Consider the following 25,230-nt stretch of genomic DNA (forward strand, 5'->3'; position numbering starts at 1 on the left):
CTGGCACCAGATATGACAGCCATATCAGTCACAGTATACTGGCACCAGATATGACAGTCATACCAGTCACAATATACCGAAACCAGATATGACAGCTATACCAGCCACAGTCTCACAAGGTACACAGGCACCAGATATGACAGCCATGCCAGTCACTGCATACTGGCACCAGATATGACAGCGATAACCGTCTCAGTATATTGGCACCATAAAAGTCACAGAATACAGACATCGTATGTGACACCTATGTAAGTCACAGTATTCTAACAACTAGTATACTAATAATCACACCTGAGACACTTGTGACAGGATGCTGACAGCAGAATGACATGTGGCCTAATTCACAAAGCGATTTGGGGTTTTAGCCTAAAACTGTAACCCAAATTAAATTCCTCAATATGTGCATTATAAGTACAAAATTCTGACCGGTAATTCTGTGCTTCAGTAGTAGGATTCCAGACATGCAGCGTCAAATATTTTTGTAAAGAAGATTTCCGGGAGGAAAGCGGTGTGTCTGAAGGAAACCGATGATCCCTGAGTAAACCCGGTGTGCCCGGAGGAAACCAGTGACCTTCGCTTGACACTTGACAAACCTAAATACTTAAAGCCAAAGCCGTAAGACCTGCTAAGAACACACGAAATCGGTGGACAAGGATCTAATAGTTGCAACGAGCTAGCGCTTTAAACAAACTTGATTAAGCATTAGTATGAAACAATATGCCTAACTGTAACGGTTGTTCTTAGACAGGAGTGTACGATTTGCATATCAACCTCCGGGGAAAAAACAGTCTTTCAGACAACGTGCGCTGATCTGAAGACATCTTTCCCACTGGTCTAAACTTTGTGCATAATTTAGGTCCTGATTTCGTTCATTTGCCTAGAAAATTCCTTGCGTTTTTCCAACATTATTATCATTTCTCTTTGCATGGTTCTATCCTGATTTCGTATCCTGTATACTTTCTTAGTTCTTTCAGAAAGTATACATTTTTGAAGTGCTTTGGGAATTGATCTTGGGATTATTGACCAGGAAATTCCACGATGGTTGATGTCTGGTATACCAATGTCTGATTTGATGACTAGATTGTTATTTGGGCTTAGCAGGCATGTATGTATCCCGTGATGTATCCCATATATTTCTGCATGCATTCTACGTATACATGTACATGTCTGAATGACAGGTACATTCAAACTTAATACATACATCTAATCTTTGTAACTCTGTTATCTCTTAGGTTTGCTATAGGCAATTTTCTAAACATCCAAAGTTAGACCTATACTAGGACCAATCATTTTCTGCAAGGTCAAGCATTAAATTCCACAGCTACTTTCAACAGGTAAGTTATCTTGTATGCAGATGAGTATGCTTGCTTAACATTTCAAAACGTTCGTATATTTTCATCATTTGTCGAGAAAACTATCTCATCAGGTGTTAACTTTTCAAAGCGTCACGACCGTACATGCGAAGGTTTGCAAGCAACCTGCGAATGGTTGTAAGTTTCTCCGGGCTCTGCTCGGTTTCCTACAACCATAATGCTGGTTACCGTCCAATAAATGAAATATTCTTGAGAACTGCATAAAACACCAATCAAATTTTAGTCACGTATAAATCAAATGGACCTATAGGTAAACATAATACCAATTTTCAGATTTTGCCTAATGTCCTTTCCCATCATTTTGTATAATGTGTCTATGATGTATCTGGAGTCTATGCTTCATCGCAAAATGCAATTGTGTGTGATTGCACGTTTAGGTCAAACCATATTATTTGCTTAACTGATAGTCCATTGCCAGCCAATCAGAATGCATTACGATTGCCTTTAATGCTCCAAACTGGTAATGTTAGATGTTATATCTCGGACACCAGAGGTGCGCGTTTCGTCGCTGCAGTCAGCTGCGGTGTGGCGTAGTGGACAGAGCGTCTGCCTCATAAATGGCAGAGCCATTTTTCAGACAGAGCGTCTGCCTCATAAATGGCAGAGCCATTTTTAAAACCCGAATCGAGTCATAACTAAGACATTAACATCGGTACGCATGTGAGGAATAGGCCATGTACTGGTCTATGGAAGCCGATAGGGGACATCTCGCTACCTCGAACGTTCTAATACAGGGCGAGACAGCGAGGTATTGAAGGGAGGTAACAAAGTAGCGAGGTAGCGATGCGAGGAGGCGGTGCGAAACAGCGAGGTAGCAAAATGTCCTCTCAGGATAATGTCACTAGGTGGGATGTTGTGCCTGGTGTTTTGTTTCAGGGATGCGGTGCTATAAATATATCGACACTGGGCTCAGTCAGCTAAAAGGAGACAACATCGCGATACAACCTACGTTAAACTCCTATCAAACAAAGACGATAATCAATTCCGGACGGACAGGGGATTTGAAGATTCCCCCGCTCTCTCTTCGTGGGGTCATTGTGACAATAAGCAATCAAAGACTCACGTGTTCGCTTGTTCGACGATTATAAAACGTTCGAGTATAAAATCATTTAAGCAGAATAAATAGATTTTACGTGACTAAAATAAACAAGTGTGTACAAGCTATTCCAGATCTGAAAATTAATAATGTATTGTTGTGGCGCATATTATTCTACTGAGGGCACCAACCATCCAAACCACACCATACGTCCATACAGTGACGTGGTTACAATGGATACGAATCCTTACAGAACAAAAAGTTCTCACAAATTCTCTATGACCTGAAATGACACATTTATAGCTTCGTGTACCTCCGTTAAGTTTCCATGAGCGCATGCGTGCGTGTTTGTCGGGTGATGTGCACCGTTCACGTGATGATGTTCGTATTTCTTGAAGACCTGAAGAAAAAAATACGAATGGAAAATTTAAAACATAGCTGTGAAAACGATCTTGGTGGTTTGCATGGATTTCCTATGGGAATACTGCACATATATCTACACGAGTATTGGACATATCTATGCGTGAATATAAAACGTACCTGCATAAATTATAATGCATATTTGGATATATTGCAAGAGTATCTTTAATCCTGTAGCATTTGAATTTTGCACAAAATTGTTAAATTATATTTATTTAGGAAAGGAACTAGTAAGTTGTGAGAAATTGTTCCCAATGCCACTGATTAGAATACAATAAAATATCTTCATATCAATTCATAAGGTTATCCGGAACGACACTGAATAGCAAGCACATATGAAGCATTATCGGGCATTGAAGTTATAGTCGTATCGAAAGAGCGGGTGTGGAAGGAGGGTGAAGACGTGATAAGCCAGGAGTCCTTTACCGTCCAGCCAAGAAATCCCACTAGCATCGTTCGTGTACATGTTTATTTTTTCGAATTTTGAAAATATACCTAAATTTCCAAAATTCATGATTAGTCCTTCTCTGCAGACAAGCTGTAGTGCCTGTGCTATATCTGACCAAGCGCCTTCACCCTGTCACATATTTATCGGCGTGGAAAGCCTTATCGTGTGTACGTAGGTAGTACTGGTGCAGATAAGCCTCTTTCTGCTCGATATAAAAAAGGGAAAGTTTCTCATATCTTTAGAATTAATTCTCCAAGCCGACAGACAGAATGTATACAGTTTTGGTTTTCGCCGCCCTCGTCACTTTGGCTTGTGGGTAAGACTTCGCTTCGCTCCACAGTATATTTTCACTTCTGACACCAATGTTCTAGGATGGCAAGCATTCTGGTTAATGCCCAGGGGTGGCACAAGCCTTGAGTCCAAACAGATTTTGACCACTCCGATTCCGTGCTTGTGCTTCCTTCTCTCGACACCCGGTGACCCGCTTGGCACGAAACTTCTGGGTGACCGCGAGGCTCCTCACAGGGGGTAGTCAGACAACGCTCCTTACTACTGTACCTTAATTCACGCCCCCCCTCCCCCCACTCCACCCCCGGCCCACGTCTGTACTCGTGCACTGTATATAGATGATGTGGAGTAAATTTTATTGCACCTGCCAATTTAATATGTTTGCACCTGTCCATTTGTAGGACATATGTGTGTGTAGAAAACCAAGGTTACTCGGATTTACCTGACCATATGGGATTGATTGTACAAGTGAAAAGTTCTTCCGTGTGACATTAAACTCCTATTAAATAAATAAACGAATAAAATAAACAAAATAAGAAATAAATCAATAACTGTTACAATGTTACGTAACCCTTATACAACGTGTACTACGTATACTTACAATAAAAATCTGTTAACGTATTGGCTAATTAAGAAATTATGTTTTTCTCACCTCTTGTAAACTGCCTTCCTCTGTGGGTTTCCAGTTCCCTCCGTCTCTTCCCCCCTCCCCTAAATATCTATAACTGTTAATAGCTTACTGCCCGAATGCTTTAATGTAGGTCCTGTGTGATAAAGAAACAACGTGTAAGCGACCAAGTTGATAATTAGTTCTTATGGTTCTTTTCTTTTTTATTATATAGCCAAGGAATGATTGACTTTAAGCCGTACAACGAAACAGCAGCGAGTATGTTTAAAGCAGAAGACCACAATGGAGATGGTGTCTTGTCGAGGAATGAAACCGTGGGCAGTTTTGTCAAGTTTGACTTTAACAGTAAGTATAGCGCACATACATTTCTTAGTCATGACAACTTCCAAGTTTCCTATTAAAAACAGCGTTTTTAAATGACGCTGTAAGTTTTGACACCATTTTTAAAGAGTAAATTCCGAGTAAATTGCTGCTAAGGAGGCATTTACATGAACAGTCAAAATAAAATCCTAAACGGAGGTAAACTGACAGGAGACCATGCCTCATCCGTTCCGTTACATGTGACCATCTGTCAACTATCATATTGTCACTACTCTAGTTTCACTGCCTATGCTGTAGTCATTCATGTTGGAGTTTAAAATATTTTTTCACTCGCAGACGTATTAACGTTTATTTAAACGCCTGTCTTTTTCTGTTTCAGGAGATGGAAGAATTGAAAGACTGGAGTACGCATGCTACCAATACAACGTCCATCCGGATCTAGGAAATTTTGCACATGCGCTCTTCGACGAGTACGACACTGACAACGATCACCATTTGGACATGCATGACATTGAGAGTTTGTCCTATAGAATGGACACAAACAGTAGGAAATGTTCTTGTCTCTTAGTGTCTACTTTATGTCCACTTATGTTTCACTTCTCCTCATTTTTTCTTTCTTTTTTTCTTCTTCTCCCTACGGAACGGCGAAAGTGACATAGTTTTATAATTATTATGTTTAAGCCATCGAAAAAAAGAGAGAGAAAAAAACTATTCTACTGAGGCGGGGGAAAGTTAATTTCCTCCAACGTAACCGACCAATCAAAACGCTATGTGAAATAATGGTTTCTCAAGTCGTGGGAAATTAAGTTTCACCGGGTTATCTGACTACTAAAATTTTGAAACATTCTTGAGTACGGTACAAAAAAACCCAACAAATAAAGAAAATAAATTATCTAATTGAATACTTCGTAAACACCAATTAATCAATACAACTATATTTGTGAATCAGTGATGCCTTCACCGAACAATTTGTACACTCACTTCAGTACAAGTACATGTATAAACCATTTTTCGAATAAGTGCCTGTTGTGAATGAAATACCACTTTTGAAATAGGAATTGATCATTTTGGAGTTAAGAATTGGTCCTCTCTGAAATAAGTTTTAATTTAGTTTTAATCTCCGCCCGGTTATCACGCTTAAATCAGCTGACCAATGAAAGATGAAATACTCTTGAGTACAGCTCATGACACTGAACAAATGTATAAAACAATTTTTTCAACTGGTACTGTTTTTCCATTGAACTTTGTGAACAGATTACTCGCTGTGTACAGCGCACTTTCTTCATTTATGCATGTCTCACACGAAACCAACTGAGAGCGTTGTTCTCACACCACACGACTATATACGTCGCAACATGCTCGCAAAAGACTCGCTCTAGCCCGCTAGCTGAAACTTGCTTCGTGTGAAAAATGCTTACACTTTTTTCAAGTTTTCCGAGAAATCATATTACGGTTATTGCAAATGTCCAGTCCATGTCTCTTTTGTTACCATGAATTCTGTTGTGTTCCGTCAAGAATTATAGGCCTTACAACTGTTTAAGTGGTTTGGTGTTTATTTTGCAGATGATGGTAATGTGGTTGAAAGTGAATTTGTAGCGTTTTGGGTACAGGTAAGACACCGTTTACAGATCTGAGAATAATATTTGTCCCTCAGTGCACACCACACGAGTGCTTCGGCGTATCTGAAGACGCTGTAAATTTGGCAAGGTTGAGTGTTGGATATCGTCTGTTTCGCGTTATCAGCATGGCGAACAGCAGGCGATCTGGGAGCTGAACTGTTAAAAACTGCCGAATATAACAACATGGTCTGATTAGTTAGCTTTCTTTATTATGACTTGCGCACAACACTATGTATTCCTTCCATGCAAATTTTCTCTACGTGCGACTGTTACCATGTAAAGGCAGGGAAACTTAAACGCATCCCAAGCCACGGAGAGCCAATCAGAGCTGAGAGGCTCTGATCACAGTCAGGGTTCGTTGCTTGAGTTTCTCAACCAAGGTGGTAGATATTCAATATCTTCTTGTTTTGGTAGATAACCCAACTCCCGATGTTAAATATTAATCTGATTAGGAAATTTTTTTAATAACAAAGCCCTTTGGATATTTTCTTTCAGCTCTTCAAGAAATACGAAAATTACCACCTGCACGGCGCCCATCACCCGAAACACGAACCTAAAGCCTGTCAACACATCCACGCTTCGATCTTCGGCTAACAACGTTCCTTATCAGTTCATAAATTAGCCTATAGCAATTGCAATTTTACCCACAAAGTGGCATATGTTTTATCGAAGCGAAAATGGATGAGTAAATTTTGTGACTGTGGATTCTGATGTGAGATACTATCAGGATGGTGGAATCGTAAACTGCTGATTTTTTTGTATGCTGAATGATAAACGTCCCCATTTCATTATGTGTGTGTTGTCTGCCCATTTAATTCATTAGTGTTCTTTTAGCATTATTTTATTCACATTACGATCGTCTGTGTACACCCTGCGGACATACTTGCCGCTTTGGAACAGCAAACCGAAGACACCAAACATGATGTCTTATCTAGTCACGGTATACTGAAACCAGATATGACAGATGTACCAGTCACAGTATACCGAATCCAGATATGACAACCAGGTCAGTCACAGTATACTGCGACCAGATATGACAACCAGAACAGTCACAGTAATATTGGCACCAGATATGGCAACTATACCAGTCAAGGTATACCGAAACCAGATATGACAACCAGACCAGTCACGGTAATATGGTATTATTACCGTGAGTTTTGACAACCATACCAGTTACAGTATACCGAAACCATATATGACAGCCATTCCAGTCACAATATACCAAAACCAGATGTGACAACTAGATCAGTCACAATAATACTGGCAACAAATATGTCACAATATACCGAAACCAGATATGAGAGCCATACCAGTCACAGAATACTGGCATCAGATATGACAGCCTAGTTCTGTATGGCTGTGATTACGTATACTATCACAGCCCTGTCTTGATCCACAAGCTTACCTTGAACACCTCTGTACTTACTGTGATGGCTTCAGTACACTATTGTTGGCCGCCAAATCATGTGTCTGTCCGTGGTTATAGTCGTCTCAGCCATAGATTCCTGTCCCCAATAAACTCGAACTCAAACAGCCATCTTTGAACGCATACTCCTCACAGTGATGGGGAATCACCATACCGGTCACAGAATACTGGCACCAGATATGACAGCCATATTACTCACAGTATACTGGGACCAGATATGACAGTCATACCAGTCGCGGTACACGGACAAAAGATATGATAGCCATACCATTCACAATATACTGGCACCAGATATGACAGATAACAGTCACAAAGTATACTAGGACCAGATATGACAGCCATACCAGTCAAAGAATACTGGCACCAGATATGACAGCCATACCGGTCACAGTATTCTGGCACCAGATATGACAGCCATACGAGTCACAGTATTCTGGCACCAGATATGATAGCCATACCAGTCACAGCATACTGGCCCCAAATATGACAAATAAGAGTCACAAAGTATACTAGGACCAGATATGACAGCCATACTAGTCACAGTACAATGGCACAAGATATGACAGCCATAACAGTCACAAAATATACTGGCACCAGATATGACAGCCATACTAGTCACAGTATTCTGGCACCATACATGACAGCCATACCAGTCACAGCATACTGGCTCCTAATATGACAGCCATACAATTCACAGTATACTGGCACCAGATATGACAGCAATACCAGTTACAGTATACTGGGACCAGATATAACAGCCATACCAGTCACAGTATGCTGGTTCCAGATATGACAGATAACAGTCACAGTATATTGGCACCAGATATGACAGCCATGCCAGTCACAGTATACTGGCACCAGTTATGACACCCATACTAGTCACAGAATACTGGCTCCTGATATGACAGCCATACAAGTCAGAGGATATTGGCACCAGATATGACAGCCATACCAGTTACAGTATACTGGCGCCAGATATGACAGCTATACCAGTCAAAGCATACTGGCTCCTAATATGACAGCCATACAAGTCACAGTATATTGGCACAAGATATGACAGCATTACCAGTTACAGTATACTGGCACCAGATATGACAGCCATACCATTTACAGTATAGTGGCAGCAGATATGACAGCCATACCAGTCACAGCATACTGGTTCAAGATATGAGAGATAACAGTCAAAAAGTATACTAGGACCAGATATGACAGCCATACTAGTCACAGTACAAAGGCACAAGATATGACACCCATAGCAGTCACAAAATATACTGGCACCAGATATGACAGCCATACCAGTCACAGCAGACTGGCTTCTGAAATGGCAGCCATACAAGTCACAGTATACTGGCACCAGATATGACAGCATTACCAGTTACAGTATACTGGCACCAGATACAACAGCCACAGTATACTGTCGCCAGATATGACAGCCATACCAGTCACAGCAGACTGGCTTCTGAAATGACAGCCATACAAGTCACAGTATACTGGCACCAGATATGACAGCATTACCAGTTACAGTATACTGGCACCAGATACAACAGCCACAGTATACTGGCACCAGATATAACAGCCATACCAGTCACAGTATACTGGCTCCTGATATGACAGCCATACCAGTCACAGTAAACTGGGACTAGATATAACAGATATAACAGTCACAAAGTATATTGGCACCAGATATGACAGCCATGCCAGTCACAATATACTGGCACCAGATATAACAGATAACGGTCACAAAGTATACTAGGACCAGATAAGACCGCCATACCAATCACAGTACACTGGCACCAGATATGACAGCCATACCAGTCATAGTATTCTGGCATCCAATATGACAGACATACCAGTCCCATCATACTGGCTCCAGATATGACAGATAACAGTCACAAAGTATATTAGGGCCAGATATGACGGCGATGTCAGTTACAATACAATGGCACAAGATATGACAACATAACAGTCACAAAATATACAGGCACCAGATATGACAGCCATACCAGTCACAGTATTCTGGCACCAGATATGACGGCCATACAAGTCAAAGCATACTGGCTGCAGATATAACAGCCATACCAGCTACAGTATACTGGCACCAGATTTGAGAGTCATACCAGTCAAAGTATACTGGCAACAGATATGACCGCCATACCAGTCACAATATACTGGCACCAGATATGACAGATAACAGTCACAAAGTATACTAGGACCAGATATGACAACCATACCAGTCACAGTATACGGGCACCAGATATGACAGCCATACCCGTCACAGCATACTGGCGCCAGATATGACAGCCATACCATTCACAGTATAATGTCACCAGATATGATAGCCACACCATTCACAGTATACTGTCACTAGATATGACAGCCATACCCGTCACAGTATAATGTCACCAGATATGATAGCCACACCATTCACAGTATACTGTCACTAGATATGACAGCCATACCAGTCACAGTATTCTTGCACCAGATATGACAGCCATACCAGTCACAGTGTTCTGGCACCGGATTTGACAGCCATACTAGTCACAGCATACTGGCTCCAGATATGACAGATGACAGTCACAAAAGATACTAGGACCAGATATGACAGCCATACCAGTCACAGTACAATGGCTTCAGATATGACAGCCATAACAGTCACAAAATATACTGGCACAAGATATGACAGCCATATCAGTCACAGTATACTGGAACCAGATATGACAGCCATACAAGTCACAGCATACTGGCTCCTGATATGACAGCCATACTAGTCACAGTATACTGGCACCAGATATGACAGCGATATCAGTTAGAAAATATATTGGCACCAGATGTGACAGCCATACCATTCACAGTATACTGGCACCAGACATGACAGCTATACCAATTGCAATATACCAGCACTAAATATGACAGATAACAGCCACAAAGTATACTATGACCAGATATTACAGCCATACCAGTCACATTATACTGGCACCAGATATGACAGCCATACGAGTCACAAAGAATATTGACACCAGATATGACAGCCATACCAGTCAAAGTATTCTGGCACCAGATATGATAGCCATACCAGTCACAGTATACTGGGTCTAGAAATGACAGCGATACCACTAACAGCATACTGGCACCAGATATGACAGCCATACCAGTCACAGTATAGTGGCACCAGATATGATAGCTATACCAGTCACAGTATATTGGGTCTAGAAATGACAGCGATACCAGTTAGAAAGTATATTGGCACCAGATATGACAGCCATACTAGTCACAGTATACTGGCATCAGATATGACAGCAATGCCAGTCACAAAGTATACTTGCACCAAATATGACAGCCATGCCAGTCACAGCATACTGGCACCAGATATGACAGCGATAACCGTCTCAGTATACTGGCACTATAAAAGTCACAGGATACAGACATCGTATCTGACACCCATGTAAGTCACAGTATTCTAACAACTAGTATACTAATAATCACACCTGAGACACTTGTGACAGGATGCTGACAGCAGAATGACATGTGGCCCGTTTCACAAAGCGATTTGGGGTTTTAGCCTAAAACCGTAACCCAATTTAAACTTTTCAGTATATGCATTATAAGTACAAAATTCTGACCGGTAAATCTGTGCTTCAGTAGAAGGATCCCAGGCATGCAGGGTCAAATATTTTTTTGTAAAGAAGATTTCCGGGAGGAAAGCGGTGTGCCTGAAGGAAACCGATGATCCCTGAGTAAACCCGGTGTGCCCGGAGGAAACCAATGACCTTCGCTAGATGTTAACATAAATAACTAAAGCCAAAGCCGTAAGAAAGTATACATTTTTTAAGTGCTTTGGGAATTGATCTTGGGATTATTGACCCGGAAATTCCATGAAATTCCATCTGGTATACCAGTGTCTGTTTTGATGATTAGATTGTTATTTGGGCTTAGCAGGCATATAAGTATCCCATGATGGCCATATATTTCTGTATGCATAGTACGTATACATGTTCGTATGACGGGTACATTCAAACTTAATACATGCATTTAATCTTTATAACTCTTTTATCTTTTGGGTATGCTATAGGCATTTTTTAAAAAAATACAAAGTTAGATGTAAACTAGGACCAGTCATTTTCTGCAAGGTCAAGCATTAAATTCCACAGCTACTTTCAACAGGTAAGTTATCTTGTATGCAGATTAGTATGCTTGCGTAACATTTTAATACGTTCACATATTTTCATCATTTGTCGAGAAAATTATCTCATCAGGTGTTAACGTTTCAAAACGTCACGACCGCACATGCGAAGGTTTACAAGCAACCCGCGAATGGTTGTGAGTTTCTCCGGGCTCTACTGGGTTTCCTCCAATGGCAGAGCCATTTTTGAAACCCGAATGGAGTAATAACTAAGACATTAACATTGGTACACATGTGAGGACTAGGCCATGTACTGACCTATGGAAGCCGCATCCTCGAACGTTCTAATACAGGGCGAGACAGCCAGGTAGTGAAGCGAGGTAACGAAGTATCGAGGTACCGATGCGAGGCAGCGAGGTAGCGATGCGAGGTAACGAAGTATCGAGGTAGTGATGCGAGGTAGCGGTGCGAAACAGGTAGGTAGCGAGAGGCCCTTTATCGGCTTCCATACTGGTCGGCCCGCTGTCAGGATAATGTCACTAGGTGGGACGTTGTGTCTGGTGTTTTTGGCGTCCGGCGTTCCAGGGATGCGGTGCTATAAATTTATCGACACTGGGCTCAGTCAGTTAAAAGGAGACAACATCGTGATACAAGCTACGTTAAACTCCCATCAAACAAAGACGATAATCAATTCCGGAGGGACAGGGATTTGAAGATTCCCCCGCTGTCTTATCGTGGGGTCATTGTGACAATAAGCAATCTAGTACTCACGTGTGCTTGTTTGTGCACTATAAAACGTTCGCAGATGTCTTCCACCAATATCATCTGCATATCTGTACAGAATACGTGGAACAGTACGTCAGTAACTTGCCAAAGGTTGGTGCTTAACCAAGAACATTTTGGCTTCCCCCCAGCCATAAAACTGATTGCCATCGAACAATCGAAACATTCTTGAGTATGGCAAACAACAACCAAAACATTTAAGCAGAATAAATAGATTTTATGTGACTAAAATAAACAAGTGTGTACAAGCTATTCCAGATCTGAAAATTAATAATGTATTGTTGTGGCGCATATTATTCTACTGAGGGCACCAACCATCCAAACCACACCATACGTCCATACAGTGACGTGGTTACAATGGATACGAACCCTTACAGAACAAAAATTCCTCACAAATTCTCTATGACCTGAAATGACACATTTATAGCTTCGTGTAACTCCGTTTAGTTTCCATGAGCGCATGCGTGCGTGTTGGCCGGGTGATGTGCACCGTTCACGTGATAATGTTCGTATTTTTTGAAGATCTGAAATAAAAATACCAATGGAAAATTTAAAACATAGCTGTGAAAACGATCTTGGTGGTATTCCTATGGGAATACTGGACATGTATCTACACGAGTATCGGACATATCTATACATGAATATAAAACGTATCTGCATAACTTATAATGCATATTTGGATATGTTGCAAGAGTATTTTTAATACTGTAGCATTTGTATTTTGCACAATCAGCAATGTTGTTTTTTCCTTTTTTGTGTGTTAATTCTGTCGTATCCAAATTGTTAAATTATATTTATTTAGGTAAAGGACTAGTAAGTTGTGAGAAATTGTTTCCAATTCCATTGATTAGAATACAATAAAATACGTTCATTTCAATTCACATTGTTATGCTGAACGACACTGAATAGCATGTACATGTGAAGCAGTATCAGGCATTGCCTTCATTGGCCTCAAGTACTACTGATTCATTGGTCGTTTATCAGGAGGTAAAAAGGAAAGCATTCCTTGATTACGCCTTTCCCACATGAGGGCTATGACACCACAAGTCTACCAGTACAAAACTTCCCCGCAATTATGAACGCTTAAATTCAAGCCTATTTCCAGCTATACTTGAAGTCGACATATATAGCCTTTTCCAATGATTAAAGAATATGTAAAACGAAATCAACGGCGATCAATATAGGGATATAATATTTCGCAAATCACCACAAGTCGACTGCTACAAAACAAATATAATATATAGGAATGACAGGTATATGACTGGTACATTCTTTTCTTCGGAAGTATATGCTATACTACATGCAGCCCGCATTTTAAACTGTACATTTCACTTAAGATTAAAGAATAATCACCTTTTCCCAGAAAGTTACAAACTCGACTTGTCCCACTTGAAAGTTTCTAGAAGATAGAAACATAAAATTGACAAGATGCTGGACTAGAGGAGAAACTGGCCATTCCAATCCGGTGGGGCACCATAGTGTATAAAACGAGCCTACAGAAAATAAAATCTTTTTTAAGAAAAACTTTCTTGAGGCAGTAATGGTTACTTAAAGAAAACCCCTGTTGAAGTTGATCTTAAAAATCAACACGTGGAAAGTTGTATACTGATTTTTTTAATTACCGTCTAAATCCATTTTCCCCATAGAATGACCGGATGTCATGATCATCCAAGAGGTCATCTCCATTTGAATTCTGTATTCATCATACAACGCATGCGCAAAGTCTCCTAATCCCGGATGTAGGTCACGCTGGAAGCAGGCATATTCTGTCCGTGAAATTTTGCTGTCTCCTTAAAAATATAAATTTCATGACAGGCTTTTGCAAGGATGAGCTAATTATACAGAACCTTCTTTGACAAAACTCAAAATCCAATTGAGGTAAAAGATTAAGATACAGGGGGACTACGAAATCATTTGAAATGAAACAGCAGTCGGTAATTTGGAACCATGCTGTGTAGCATTTCTACATTTGCCATGACGATTTGCAGGGAAATTTGTTTCATATATTAGCAAAAACATTAATTAACAACTAACACATTTTATATACAACTCTTGCCAACCGGTTTGAGGTTGTTTACTTAATAGGACGAAAACACAGTATTTCGATGAATTCCAGACCATTCAATCTATTCCATTTAACACCAGTGCATTTTATTTTAGCTAATTATACATAAGGCATGGGGCAACAGAGTATGTATGTTGCTACATTTAAGCATTTTCGTGAACAGTAAGTATATAACCCTAACTGAGGCAAACTGGCAGGAGGCCGTATTTCATAGTTACATGTGGCCATTCGGCCATGGTGTCTCAACAGCCCTACATGGACACAGACCCCCATTACAACTTGCGTTTTTCAGTAGGGACGATTGTAGTTCTGTGTATTTTAGGGTGTAAAGTCTTTTTTTGCTGCCAGCCTGCCGTTTTTGGTGTACAAGTGCATGCTTGGTATCAAAATGATGGAAATTGTCTAAGCTTTGGGCAGGTATGAGTTTTAATGGTGAAAGTTTGAAATTCTGGGCGAGAGGACACAAGGAGACAGGTGGTGATGAGGCTGCGAGTGACGTCCCCTTGGCGTTGCTAGGCACCCCTCCCAGGCTGCCGGCATGTAAAGGTCCAGATTTTGACGGTCAACCTATGTCAAGATTTTTACAGCTTCTTTCTCTCAGGCTGGGCCAGGTATGCACCAAAGCTTATTGGCCTCGGAATGTTTGGGAGTGAGCTACAGCGCTAAACGTTAACATTGTCGCTTATGGAAAACTAATGGGGGCCTGTGGCCTGATCTGTCCACTTGTGCCAAAACATGTAATATGTCACTGTGTGCTCAGATTTGGCAGCAGCCTGATAATATTTGGTGGGTACATCTGCGATGTGGTTTGCATTGACATGGAACTTGATTGAGCAGTTTTAAAGCTTTTTAATTCTATATTTTCCCCACATATCCATTTTGTCTAAAAATCGGCTAAAACGCTCTGTGGTCAAGGGTAGTACAGGAGTATAAACAGACTGGAACAAACACAGACAATGTTTCATTGTTCCTGGTTTTTAAAATGTCTCTTTTGGGGCTGACATTTGATAAATAATGCAAAATTTGAGTGCTGCGAGTGAAATTGGAGTATGTGGCTGATAGATAGGGTGGTGTGATTAAGGATGGTCAATAAGGCCTTGCATCACATATAAGGGCCCAGCCTCACACAGGTGGATAAAAACACATCAGCAGATTAATTTACTTGGCTAGAGTAGTAGAGAGGGCCAGTGTGCATTTAATTTACAAACCAAGTCAGGTTCCTCCCATGTGTGCCACCACACACTAGGTAAATGTGCTTCAAATCATCCTGCAGGTCACAAAACATTAAAAATAGGCATCTCTGCTGGAACACTGTCTGCTGTTTTGGGCATAGACTTGAAGTGGACAAGGTAAATTTTCCTCTTTAAACTTAAAAATAAACCACTGTAGGCATGTAGTTTTCATTGCATGTGTCATTCCTCTGACAAGTTACATGTGCACTCACACAGTATGTGTGGCGTTGGAACAAAAATGATCAATTTCAAGTTTCTAGCATACATGTGAGTGTGATCTGTTGGAATATTGTCCTTGTGAAAATGAGTCTCTGCCCCACCAGGTGTCTTTTTTCCACCAGAACATAGTACGCTGTTCCTGCGACATCTCAAGGAGTTTTTGTTTTAGTATGTGGTCCAGTGTGGCATCCACCTCCCTGGGCAACTGGGATTTTTTTTATGTTTCCAATGTCCTCACACACAAGTTAGAAATTAGACAGCTACATATGTCTTTCACATCCTAGTTTAATACCTATTGAGCTTTTGTCTTGGTTTCCCTCTTTAGATCTTGTCTCCCAAACATGGCGTCAGTGAACTTTGCCTGGTTTATGCATATATTGAACTGGGATCTACCTAGGTGAGTGGGGTCTGCTAGCCGTTCAGCTTCCTCAAAGGCCTGACCATTCGGATGCAGTCTTCCACTCCCTTGGCCGACCTAGAATCCCCGTCATTGGTCCGGTACTACACCATGACACATACCCCTCCGGCCCCCCCCACCCCCCCCAACCGGGGAAACGTCACAGGTTTCTCATATATGTACGGACAGTTTGAATGTCCATTCCTCATGCCCACCCAGCAACACCCAGTGTGGAACCTGATTACGGATGTAATTTCTCACTGATTATTTGAGGATTTCTGTGTTGTTACAGGTTAAAAAGTATAGCTTTTCCCCTCTTCTTGGGTCCCTTCAACATGTCTTGGGAGGGTTGCCTTGCTGACTGTCTGAATGACCAATGTGCATGTACTGTGTGGCTTTATTTTTGTAAGTGGCAAATTCATATTTCTCCCCTCTACTTATCTCTTGTAGATGCCAGTGTCACACTTTGGTGTTTGTTATGTGGAAAGTACTAATTTAGTCTGAGGCAACAACACAGGTGGTGGGATTCTTTTGCACTGTGAGTTGAGGTAAGCCAGCCAACCAATGGCAGCCATGGGGGAGACGGGAAAGGGGGGTAGTGTGTGTGTTGGGGGGGGGGGAGTGGTGATCTTTTAAAGGGTTTTATCATGTGAATCACTATGTAAAAGGGATACTAGTCTTTTCTTTAGCCCTATCCATGGAAACTCTGCCTATGAGCATTTCTATATCAATTTGGATGCATATGTTTACTTTGATGGTGATCAAAATGTACTTTTCTGGAATTTTGAAACTGCGCTTTGCTACCCACCTGTATCACTTTAAGTCAAATTTTGCACAAAGTTGCTAAAAGGTATGTCCTATATTTTGTAAGTGAATTGTCAGATAAATTACCTGTCTTTTGATATATATTTTGACACTTTTGGCTTTTAAGTATTTTCTTAACACTGCTGTAAACAAGAAAATCTACTTGAAAATCCATAATTTTGTAAATGTTTGTCAATGGAAAATGTAAAATACTTTGTCATTGGAATTTTTTCATTTTTCTTGCAGATATACATACCAGCTTTCCAAAACATTTGACCTGGTTAAGATATTTTGAAGGGTATGTGCACTACAGAGCTTTGAACTTGGTGCTTGAGGACGGACAAACAGACACATTTCCAAGATAGGGGTACCCCAAGTTAAATTCTGAAAAGTTTTTGCATGTATCAAGCTGTAACTTTATGTGTGAGGTTTAGAGGTAGTAAGCATTATGTGGTGCAAAAATGATTGATTTTAAAAAAAGTTGGCTGGTGTGATAGGACACAGACCCCCATTACAACTTGCGTTTTTCAGTAGGGACGATTGTAGTTCTGTGTATTTTAGGGTGTAAAGTCTTTTTTTGCTGCCAGGCTGCCGTTTTTGGTGTACAAGTGCATGCTTGGTATCAAAATGATGGAAATTGTCTAAGCTTTGGGCAGGTATGAGTTTTAATGGTGAAAGTTTGAAATTCTGGGCGAGAGGACACAAGGAGACAGGTGGTGATGAGGCTGCGAGTGACGTCCCCTTGGCGTTGCTAGGCACCCCTCCCAGCTGCCGGCATGTAAAGGTCCAGATTTTGACGGTCAACCTATGTCAAGATTTTTACAGCTTCTTTCTCTCAGGCTGGGCCAGGTATGCACCAAAGCTTATTGGCCTCGGAATGTTTGGGAGTGAGCTACAGCGCTAAACGTTAACATTGTCGCTTATGGAAAACTAATGGGGGTCTGTGGCCACATGATTTCTCCTAGAGTTTTTCCACCTCCTTTTCAGGAGAGCTAGATGTTTCAAACCTGATCATTTCCACACAGTATCAATAGGACAAGTAACTCTGTCCGGTCCTCCTGTCCTGTCTGCTTGTGGTTTTTGAAAATGTCCAACATCATTAAAGTCACTTAAACAAGTTCGCTTACCATTGGCATCATAGCGCCTAAAGGCAGCCACAGATTCTGCGATGGACAACTGTCCATCGTGGTCCCCGTCCTCTGCCACAAACATCTTTGTGGCGTACTCGTCGTAGGGTTTAAAGTTAAAACTGGAAATACAAACAGTAAGTATTGTCCTAATTTATCAGAATTAAATTTAAAGCTTGTAACATAAACGTCATTCGCGTGTTCCATTGTGAGGATTAGCTATAACTGGAAAACACAAACGTTATTCGTGTCCTAATTTTTAAGGATTAAAGGTAAAACAGGAATAAAAACGTTATTGGTGTACTAGTGCATACCAGTTAAAGTTAAACTGGAAATATATACATTACTAGTCTTTTGTTTATATGGAATAAGTATAAAACTGAAAACAGAAACGTTACTGGTGTACTTATTTAATATGCGGATTAAAGTGAAAAATGGAAATATAAACATTATGGCCCGCATACATCAACACAGATTAAGTTTTGGTTTAAGTCGGGATATACTAAACTTTACCTAAGCTGCGATTAGAATAATCTTAATCTTATCTGCACTACCCGTTTTAAGTTCGAGTTAACTAATCTTGAGATTATCTCTTTAACTCAACCCGAACAGCAATCAGATGATTCCTTTGCTGACTCATGTCTTTGGTATTTAACTTTGCCGTATATGTGATATGTGACAGCGATGTGAAAAATTTGCTGTATCATACCACACGATCATATATATATATATATATATATATATATATATATATATATATATATATATATATATATATATATATATATATATATATATATATATATATGATTGTGTGGTTTGATACAGCAAATTTTTCACATCGCTGTTTTCTGTATATTGCATCAGAATATCTGTGTATAGTATAATAGGTTTTAAAGGAAAGCGCAACCAAAATTTGGAAACTGGAAAAATAATTTGCTTGAAAATCATAAATCTGTGACTGAAAAAAAGCGACATGACGGTTAACCAGTTGTGCAGAAAGAGCACACCTGGACACTGATAACCGAGGCTTTTAACACGGAGCTAGGAGTTGTCTAACGGGACGTGTCTCAGTTAACAACCCAAATGTAAAGGCAAACAGAGAAAATGCTACCGAAAAACGCGAACGGCACCAAACAGGATGAGCTAAATGAGTAGTGGAGAGGCATTTCTTCATACAAAATGAATTTCTGCAGTGATCCGCTCTCAGCTAACACCACTGGATAACACATTTGATGATGACATCAGTGTTGACGGAAATGGGTCATCTACGATTGGGTGGAGAGAACCGGGTGCCAGGAGTGAACCACCGACCTTGGGCAGATACCTGACAAACCTCCTGACTTGAAGTCTCACATGAAATGAATGATTATTCGAACATTTGACTTCAGTGGTTAAGGACATTTTAGCTGTAATGTGCAGGCAAGGTACAGAAGAACGTGTGCAGCCTGTGTCTTAATGCCTATATAATAGAGGAACGGTTTTTGGTATTTACCCCACGTCTAGTTGCTCACAGGCATGTGGATTGTGCTCTGGATGTACATGACCATGTAAGAGGTAGTGTTCGTGCCTTTTGAATATCTGAAATGGCAAATAAATGTTAGGATTTAGTGAGCATATTTATCTCATTCCGTTACACACAAAACGTCCAACACAAAACATCAAAGTAATAAGAAGTATAAAAAATACGAAATCTTGCAAAGAGAAGCAGTCAACAGTTTTCATAGAAGTTGGAAAGACTCAAGGCATGTATAGAAATCGTGTTCAAGGCTAGAATAAAATTTGTCGATAATCTCAGTTGCGGTTTGATCGCATTTGTTCATTTATCCGATGTGGTGATCAAATTCAACACGATGAATATACAGTTCTTAGCCCCGGGTTAAGGGGAAATTGACTCCTTTATTAAGTTGAGTGCTAGATATTCTGGACGGTCCGTCCATATTCACTGCGAATGAATAATGAACTATACCCACTGTAAAACTTAAAAACTTAGAGTGAAGGTGTTTGATTTTTCTTTCATGCGACAAATTGACAAACATGAACCACACAGGACAGTGATCAAGTCTACATATGTAGGAGATGTTGACATTAATTTACCGATCACCTCGCTCACTCTGTTCCAGAAGCACAAATTACACCGCTTTCCTTTAGAAACTGCTCACGTCCACAAACGGCCAGTTTCTCAATTTTCCCCTTCAATCGTCTCGTTTAAATTACTTTTTATGAAACTTTCTTTAGACGCCCATGCTGAAGTAAATGTGTTCAAAAATAGTTGCCTCACATTTTTGGCAGGCCATATGAGTTGGGCTTTTTCTACCTTCATCGACAAAAGAGTTCGAACTCGAAACTCCCCTATTCTCAACATATATTAAGGTAAAAGCTCTCGTACAAGTCGCAGCTCTATAAATATGTCGGCAATGGGTCAGGCCTGAGACACCACCATAAATGAACCGATATGACGTTGAAAGTTGTGTTAAATTCTAAATAAACTTGATGACATCACGTAAATATAAACTAAGAGCTACCTGTCAACTTACCTTAATCCATGAATCAACGAATTCTTGTTTCTCCACCAGCGAGTCACCTGTAAGTGGATGTACAGATATAGTAATGCAATCTACATTCTTAACAATTGACATTAGGGATTTATTTATCCTTTTACCACTTTGATCAAGTCCGAGTAAGTGGATGGAGGAAACAAGTGTGCATGGAGTAAACCTCTACTTTCACCAAATACTTCGTGTACCTCTGGACCATTCAAAACCAACGAGAGCTAGATTCGAACTTGCAACCTCATTGGCCAGGTACCTCATGAATGGAATTAGAGAAACCAGCGTTATTTTGCTCGATAATGGTGAATATCATAAAATATCACTTGTATTAAAGACAAAACTCGTTAGACACGTGGTCTGTAGTTAAAAGCCAATCTTAGATTTATTTAATACAGTATTTTCCACTGTACAGTATGATCCTCATTACATATTGAAATCAAGTGTAATTTTTCCACCACCACTGACGACACCAACAAATCAGAATGGTGTCAAAAGAGAAAATATACATGTACCATTGATGTCCATCGAGTGGTAGAAATGCAGCAAATCCGAATCTTCCAACATGCTGTCGTTGTTGTGGTCATACTCGTCGAAGACAGCGTTAGCGAAATTTCCAATTTCTGGATGGTCGGAAATCTGGAAGCACGTGTACTCATTTCTTTGTATCCTGGAATCTCCTGTGAATTATAAAGTCAGTGTCTTTCAATTATATGTCGAATCTAACTTAAAAATGTTTACTGGATACATGCCCATAAAGGCTGATTGAACTGTTGAACCAATGCAACGGTGACCGTTGTGCAGCTGCCAATTGCAATGTCTATTTTATAGCTGGTGACTGTTGTCAAATCATGTATTGACATGTTTCGTCAAAAGTAGTTTCAGGCCAGAGAAAAGATATCTTTTATATTTTTAATTGAACACTAATACATATTAAGTGCAATCTATGCGTCAAAACAGACATTCGTATGCCAGCTGTCAGCCAAAATGAACGCTCTAGATCAACGACGTTCAACACAAACCACCAAAGAACTAAGAAAGTATATAAATTATAAAACATATATCGTATTTGGTTAGGTTCAGAACAGCCTCGTAAATGTTAGTAGCATGAACACAGAGAAACGTAATGCTGTGATAATAAAGGGCGACAATGAGAGCATATCGATCAAATATGTTTGATTGATTTGGTTGATCTTTCACGCCGTACTCAAGAATATGTCACTTAAACGACGGCGGCCAGCATTACGGCGGGGGAGCCGGTTAGAGCCCGGCGAAAATCTGCGACCATCCGCATTGGTGAGAGGCTTTTCTGTCATTGCGAACCGATGAAAAGCTAACCATTAGGCCAGGAAGGCTTTGACAAATATGTTGTCTCTGGTGATTTGTTTTAACGGATATAACAAACATAAATTAGGTAGAGGGGCCTCCGTCGCCGAGTTGTTACTACGCTACCACAGAATAAGGAGCCAAGGAGCCTCTCACCGATGCGCTTGCTGTGAATTCAGCCCACAGTGGCTTGCTCTCCGGTTGTGCGTGAGAAGGTGTGGTAGCAACCTGCGAATAATCGAGGCTTTCCCCCGGGATGTCTCTGGTGTCCTCCACTATATGTTGGCCGCCCTCGTAAATGTGAAATAGTTTTAAAGTACGGCTTAATACACCAATCAAATCAAAACAAAAATAATGTGGGTTTCGGACAAACGTGTTGTTTATTGACGTTCTCTTGGATTTCATAGTTTACCCGAAAACAGAGTTGGACTTACCGTTGAAGTCAAATTTGAAGAATGCTTCTATAGTTTCATTTGTGGAGAGGAGACCGTCATGGTTTCTATCTTCCTGAGTGAACATTAACTCTGCGGTCTCATTGTAAGAATCCACGGTAATTTGCCTGGGGCAAACGGTGAGGAAGAAAACGGTGAGTTCAAGAATTACTCGAAATTTTTAAAGGTAACTGCACTCTCCAAAAAAAAAACCAAGATGTTAAGATGGACATTCACTTGTGACCTTGTGTCATCTCCGAATTATCTTCTGTCGCAATAATCCCTTATTTATTTCTCATTGCTGTCTGGCTAATAAATTAACTATCCCACTTTGAATTAAATGCCGTTTGTCATGTGACAACACGCTGTTTTCGGGTTACGTCATCAGGACAACAAGGTGACGTCCCATTACGAAACGACGTCACAGCTTTACAGAGCGCTATAGGGCTACTTGCCTATCTTTTTTACATGACAGTCGTCGTGATTACATTAAACTACCTTCCGAACATCGTTATTTTTGCAAAACTGGGATTCCAGACCCACCCAAGAACATAATTCAGAAGGTCAATCCAATCCTTTTTAATTAGTTTCTATATTCAATATACCAACCCATATTGAACTTGGGGGATTGACCGTAAAACGGCAACGTTACTCAAGCTCTTGTAACGTCGCATCTCAAAACGTGTATGTTCACCTATGTGTGATTTTCTTTTGTCAGATGTTAATACCATCTTCAAGTTGTATCTTGTTACGTAATCAATTAATGTTTCCTTGGCGTATCGCATGAACATTTCTCATATCACTGATTTTGCTCACCGTCGTCATTTGTTTCCCGTTTTCAGCTGTCGTTTTTCTCAAATTTTTTGATGAAGTAAATGATGAATCTCAATCCAAACCTAAACTTCACTCACTCAGGTGTGACTCATTTGAATACGTGATGATTTACTGTCGTTTGTTTTGTTATAGCTACGTGTATTTATTTATTTATTTGATTGGTGTTTTACGCCGTACTCAAGAATATTTCACTTATACGACAGCGGCCAGCATTATGGTGGGCGGAAACCGGGCAGAGCCCGGGGTAAACCCAGGACCATCTGCAGGTTGCTGGAGACCTTCCCACGTACGGCCGGAGAGGAAGCCACCATGAGCTGGACTTGAACTCACAGCGACCGCATTGGTGAGAGACTCCTGGGTCATTACGCTGCGATAGCGCGCTAACGCGCTAACCAACTGAGCCACGGAGGCCCGTAGCTACGTGTACTTGACGTAACAACTAATGCCTGTGAAAACTTAATCAACTTTGGTTATTATAAAGTGCACCTCTATGTATGGTTTTATACAGTCATGCAATGTCTTTGAAACCTTGGTCTTTGTGTTGTCAAGCTAAATCAGATGTTTCCTTTCGTTAATGCTAACATTGTACGTAAGAAGGCCTGTCGGCAACCTCGGCGGATAATCCTGGGTTTTACCTTCTGTCGGGCTCTGTCCAGTTTTCTTCCACCTTAATGCTGATCGTCTTCGTATAAGTGAAATATCTGGAGTTAGTCGTTAAACTCCAAACAAATAAATAAATAAATATATGCTGACAGTGAAAACAGATTTACATAACGCTAACGTTATTATTATCCTACACCATCAAGTAAAACCTAAGGTTTCATTGTCTCTCTTCTTGGTAAGAGATATCACCTGAGCTTGAGGTGTTTGGTGATACACTTGGTAAGAGGAAATACAAACGTTTCTGTTATTTTCAACTTTTCCAGAAACATAAACACCTTACCAATAAATTCAAGTTCAGTAAAACAGTGTTTAATACTTACCACACGTGTACATGCTCACAGGCCTTTGGGTTGTGTGCCGGGTGGACATGACCATGTAACAGATAGCCCTCGTGCTTATAGAATATCTGAAAAACAAAACCAAATGTTTGGATTTAGTATCTAATTCTGACATACCTAAAGATAATGAGCAACTAGATTTTTGGCGACTCGAAACATCTGGGAACAGCTTGTACCGTCCGACTGGACCCTGGGTTTTGCAGATCTGCGCGGTCTTGCAATATAATGAAAGATTTACGGTACAGAGAGTAAATCAGAGCAGCAACGACAGTGTGATAGCAAATGGCTACGCGTAATTGGTGAAATACGGCCTCTTGTCAATTTACTTCAGGGTAAATAGGGTTTTCATAGACAACTGCTGACTCAACAGAAGACTGCTCTACAACTAAATCCATTTTACCTTGTCAGATGAAGACTGAAAAGCTTATTTACATTCCTACATGTTAGAGCACGTCATAAACTACCATAGATTAAAAAACAAAACATTTTATTTATTTATTTATTCGATTGGTGTTTTACGCCGCACTCAAGAATAGTTTAACTTATATAGGAGGGGTCAGTATTATGGTGGGAAGAAATTAGGTAGAACCTGGCTTCTTGAACTCAACTCCTGAATCATTCTTCTGTGCTACCACGCTAACAACTCGGCCACGGAAGCCCCGAATAATTATTTTTTCATCAGTCCTTTGATGATATGATGCCATGGGCAAGTGAATACAAGAGAACAAGGTACCAGATGTTTACTTACCGTCACCCAAAAATCGACAAATTCCTCTTTCTCCA

The 25,230-nt window shown here is 40.4% G+C and overlaps 3 protein-coding genes and 1 long non-coding RNA gene across 4 annotated transcripts; 2 read left to right on the forward strand and 2 right to left on the reverse strand.

Annotated features, from left to right (window-relative positions):
* Nucleotides 1-4,445: 4,445 nt before the first annotated feature.
* Nucleotides 4,446-6,812, forward strand: LOC135481094 (uncharacterized). Its single transcript, XM_064761026.1, has 4 exons — nucleotides 4,446-4,538; nucleotides 4,894-5,058; nucleotides 6,078-6,124; nucleotides 6,629-6,812. The coding sequence occupies exons 1-4, from the start codon at nucleotides 4,454-4,456 to the stop codon at nucleotides 6,725-6,727; spliced, it is 396 nt and encodes a 131-aa protein (XP_064617096.1). The 5' UTR covers nucleotides 4,446-4,453; the 3' UTR covers nucleotides 6,728-6,812.
* A 5,908-nt stretch (nucleotides 6,813-12,720) lies between these two features.
* Nucleotides 12,721-18,423, reverse strand: LOC135481083 (uncharacterized). The gene is made up of 4 exons (XM_064761017.1): nucleotides 18,307-18,423; nucleotides 14,084-14,252; nucleotides 13,816-13,861; nucleotides 12,721-12,986 (listed from the first exon to the last, which is right to left on the reverse strand). The coding sequence occupies exons 1-4, from the start codon at nucleotides 18,389-18,391 to the stop codon at nucleotides 12,906-12,908; spliced, it is 381 nt and encodes a 126-aa protein (XP_064617087.1). The 5' UTR covers nucleotides 18,392-18,423; the 3' UTR covers nucleotides 12,721-12,905.
* LOC135481084 (uncharacterized) lies at nucleotides 15,067-17,547 on the forward strand. The gene is made up of 3 exons (XR_010445969.1): nucleotides 15,067-15,138; nucleotides 16,826-16,923; nucleotides 17,426-17,547. It is a non-coding gene; the product is annotated as an uncharacterized LOC135481084 (long non-coding RNA).
* A 1,374-nt stretch (nucleotides 18,424-19,797) lies between the features above and the next one.
* LOC135480930 (uncharacterized) lies at nucleotides 19,798-25,224 on the reverse strand. Its single transcript, XM_064760861.1, has 6 exons — nucleotides 25,196-25,224; nucleotides 24,430-24,515; nucleotides 22,616-22,740; nucleotides 21,371-21,535; nucleotides 20,844-20,890; nucleotides 19,798-19,887 (listed from the first exon to the last, which is right to left on the reverse strand). Exons 3-6 carry the CDS (start codon nucleotides 22,698-22,700, stop codon nucleotides 19,798-19,800), a joined length of 387 nt encoding a protein of 128 aa, XP_064616931.1. The 5' UTR covers nucleotides 22,701-22,740; nucleotides 24,430-24,515; nucleotides 25,196-25,224.
* Between the last annotated feature and the right edge of the window lie 6 nt (nucleotides 25,225-25,230).

Source organism: Liolophura sinensis, chromosome 13 (assembly GCF_032854445.1).
Source record: "Liolophura sinensis isolate JHLJ2023 chromosome 13, CUHK_Ljap_v2, whole genome shotgun sequence".
NCBI lineage: Eukaryota > Metazoa > Mollusca > Polyplacophora > Chitonida > Chitonidae > Liolophura > Liolophura sinensis.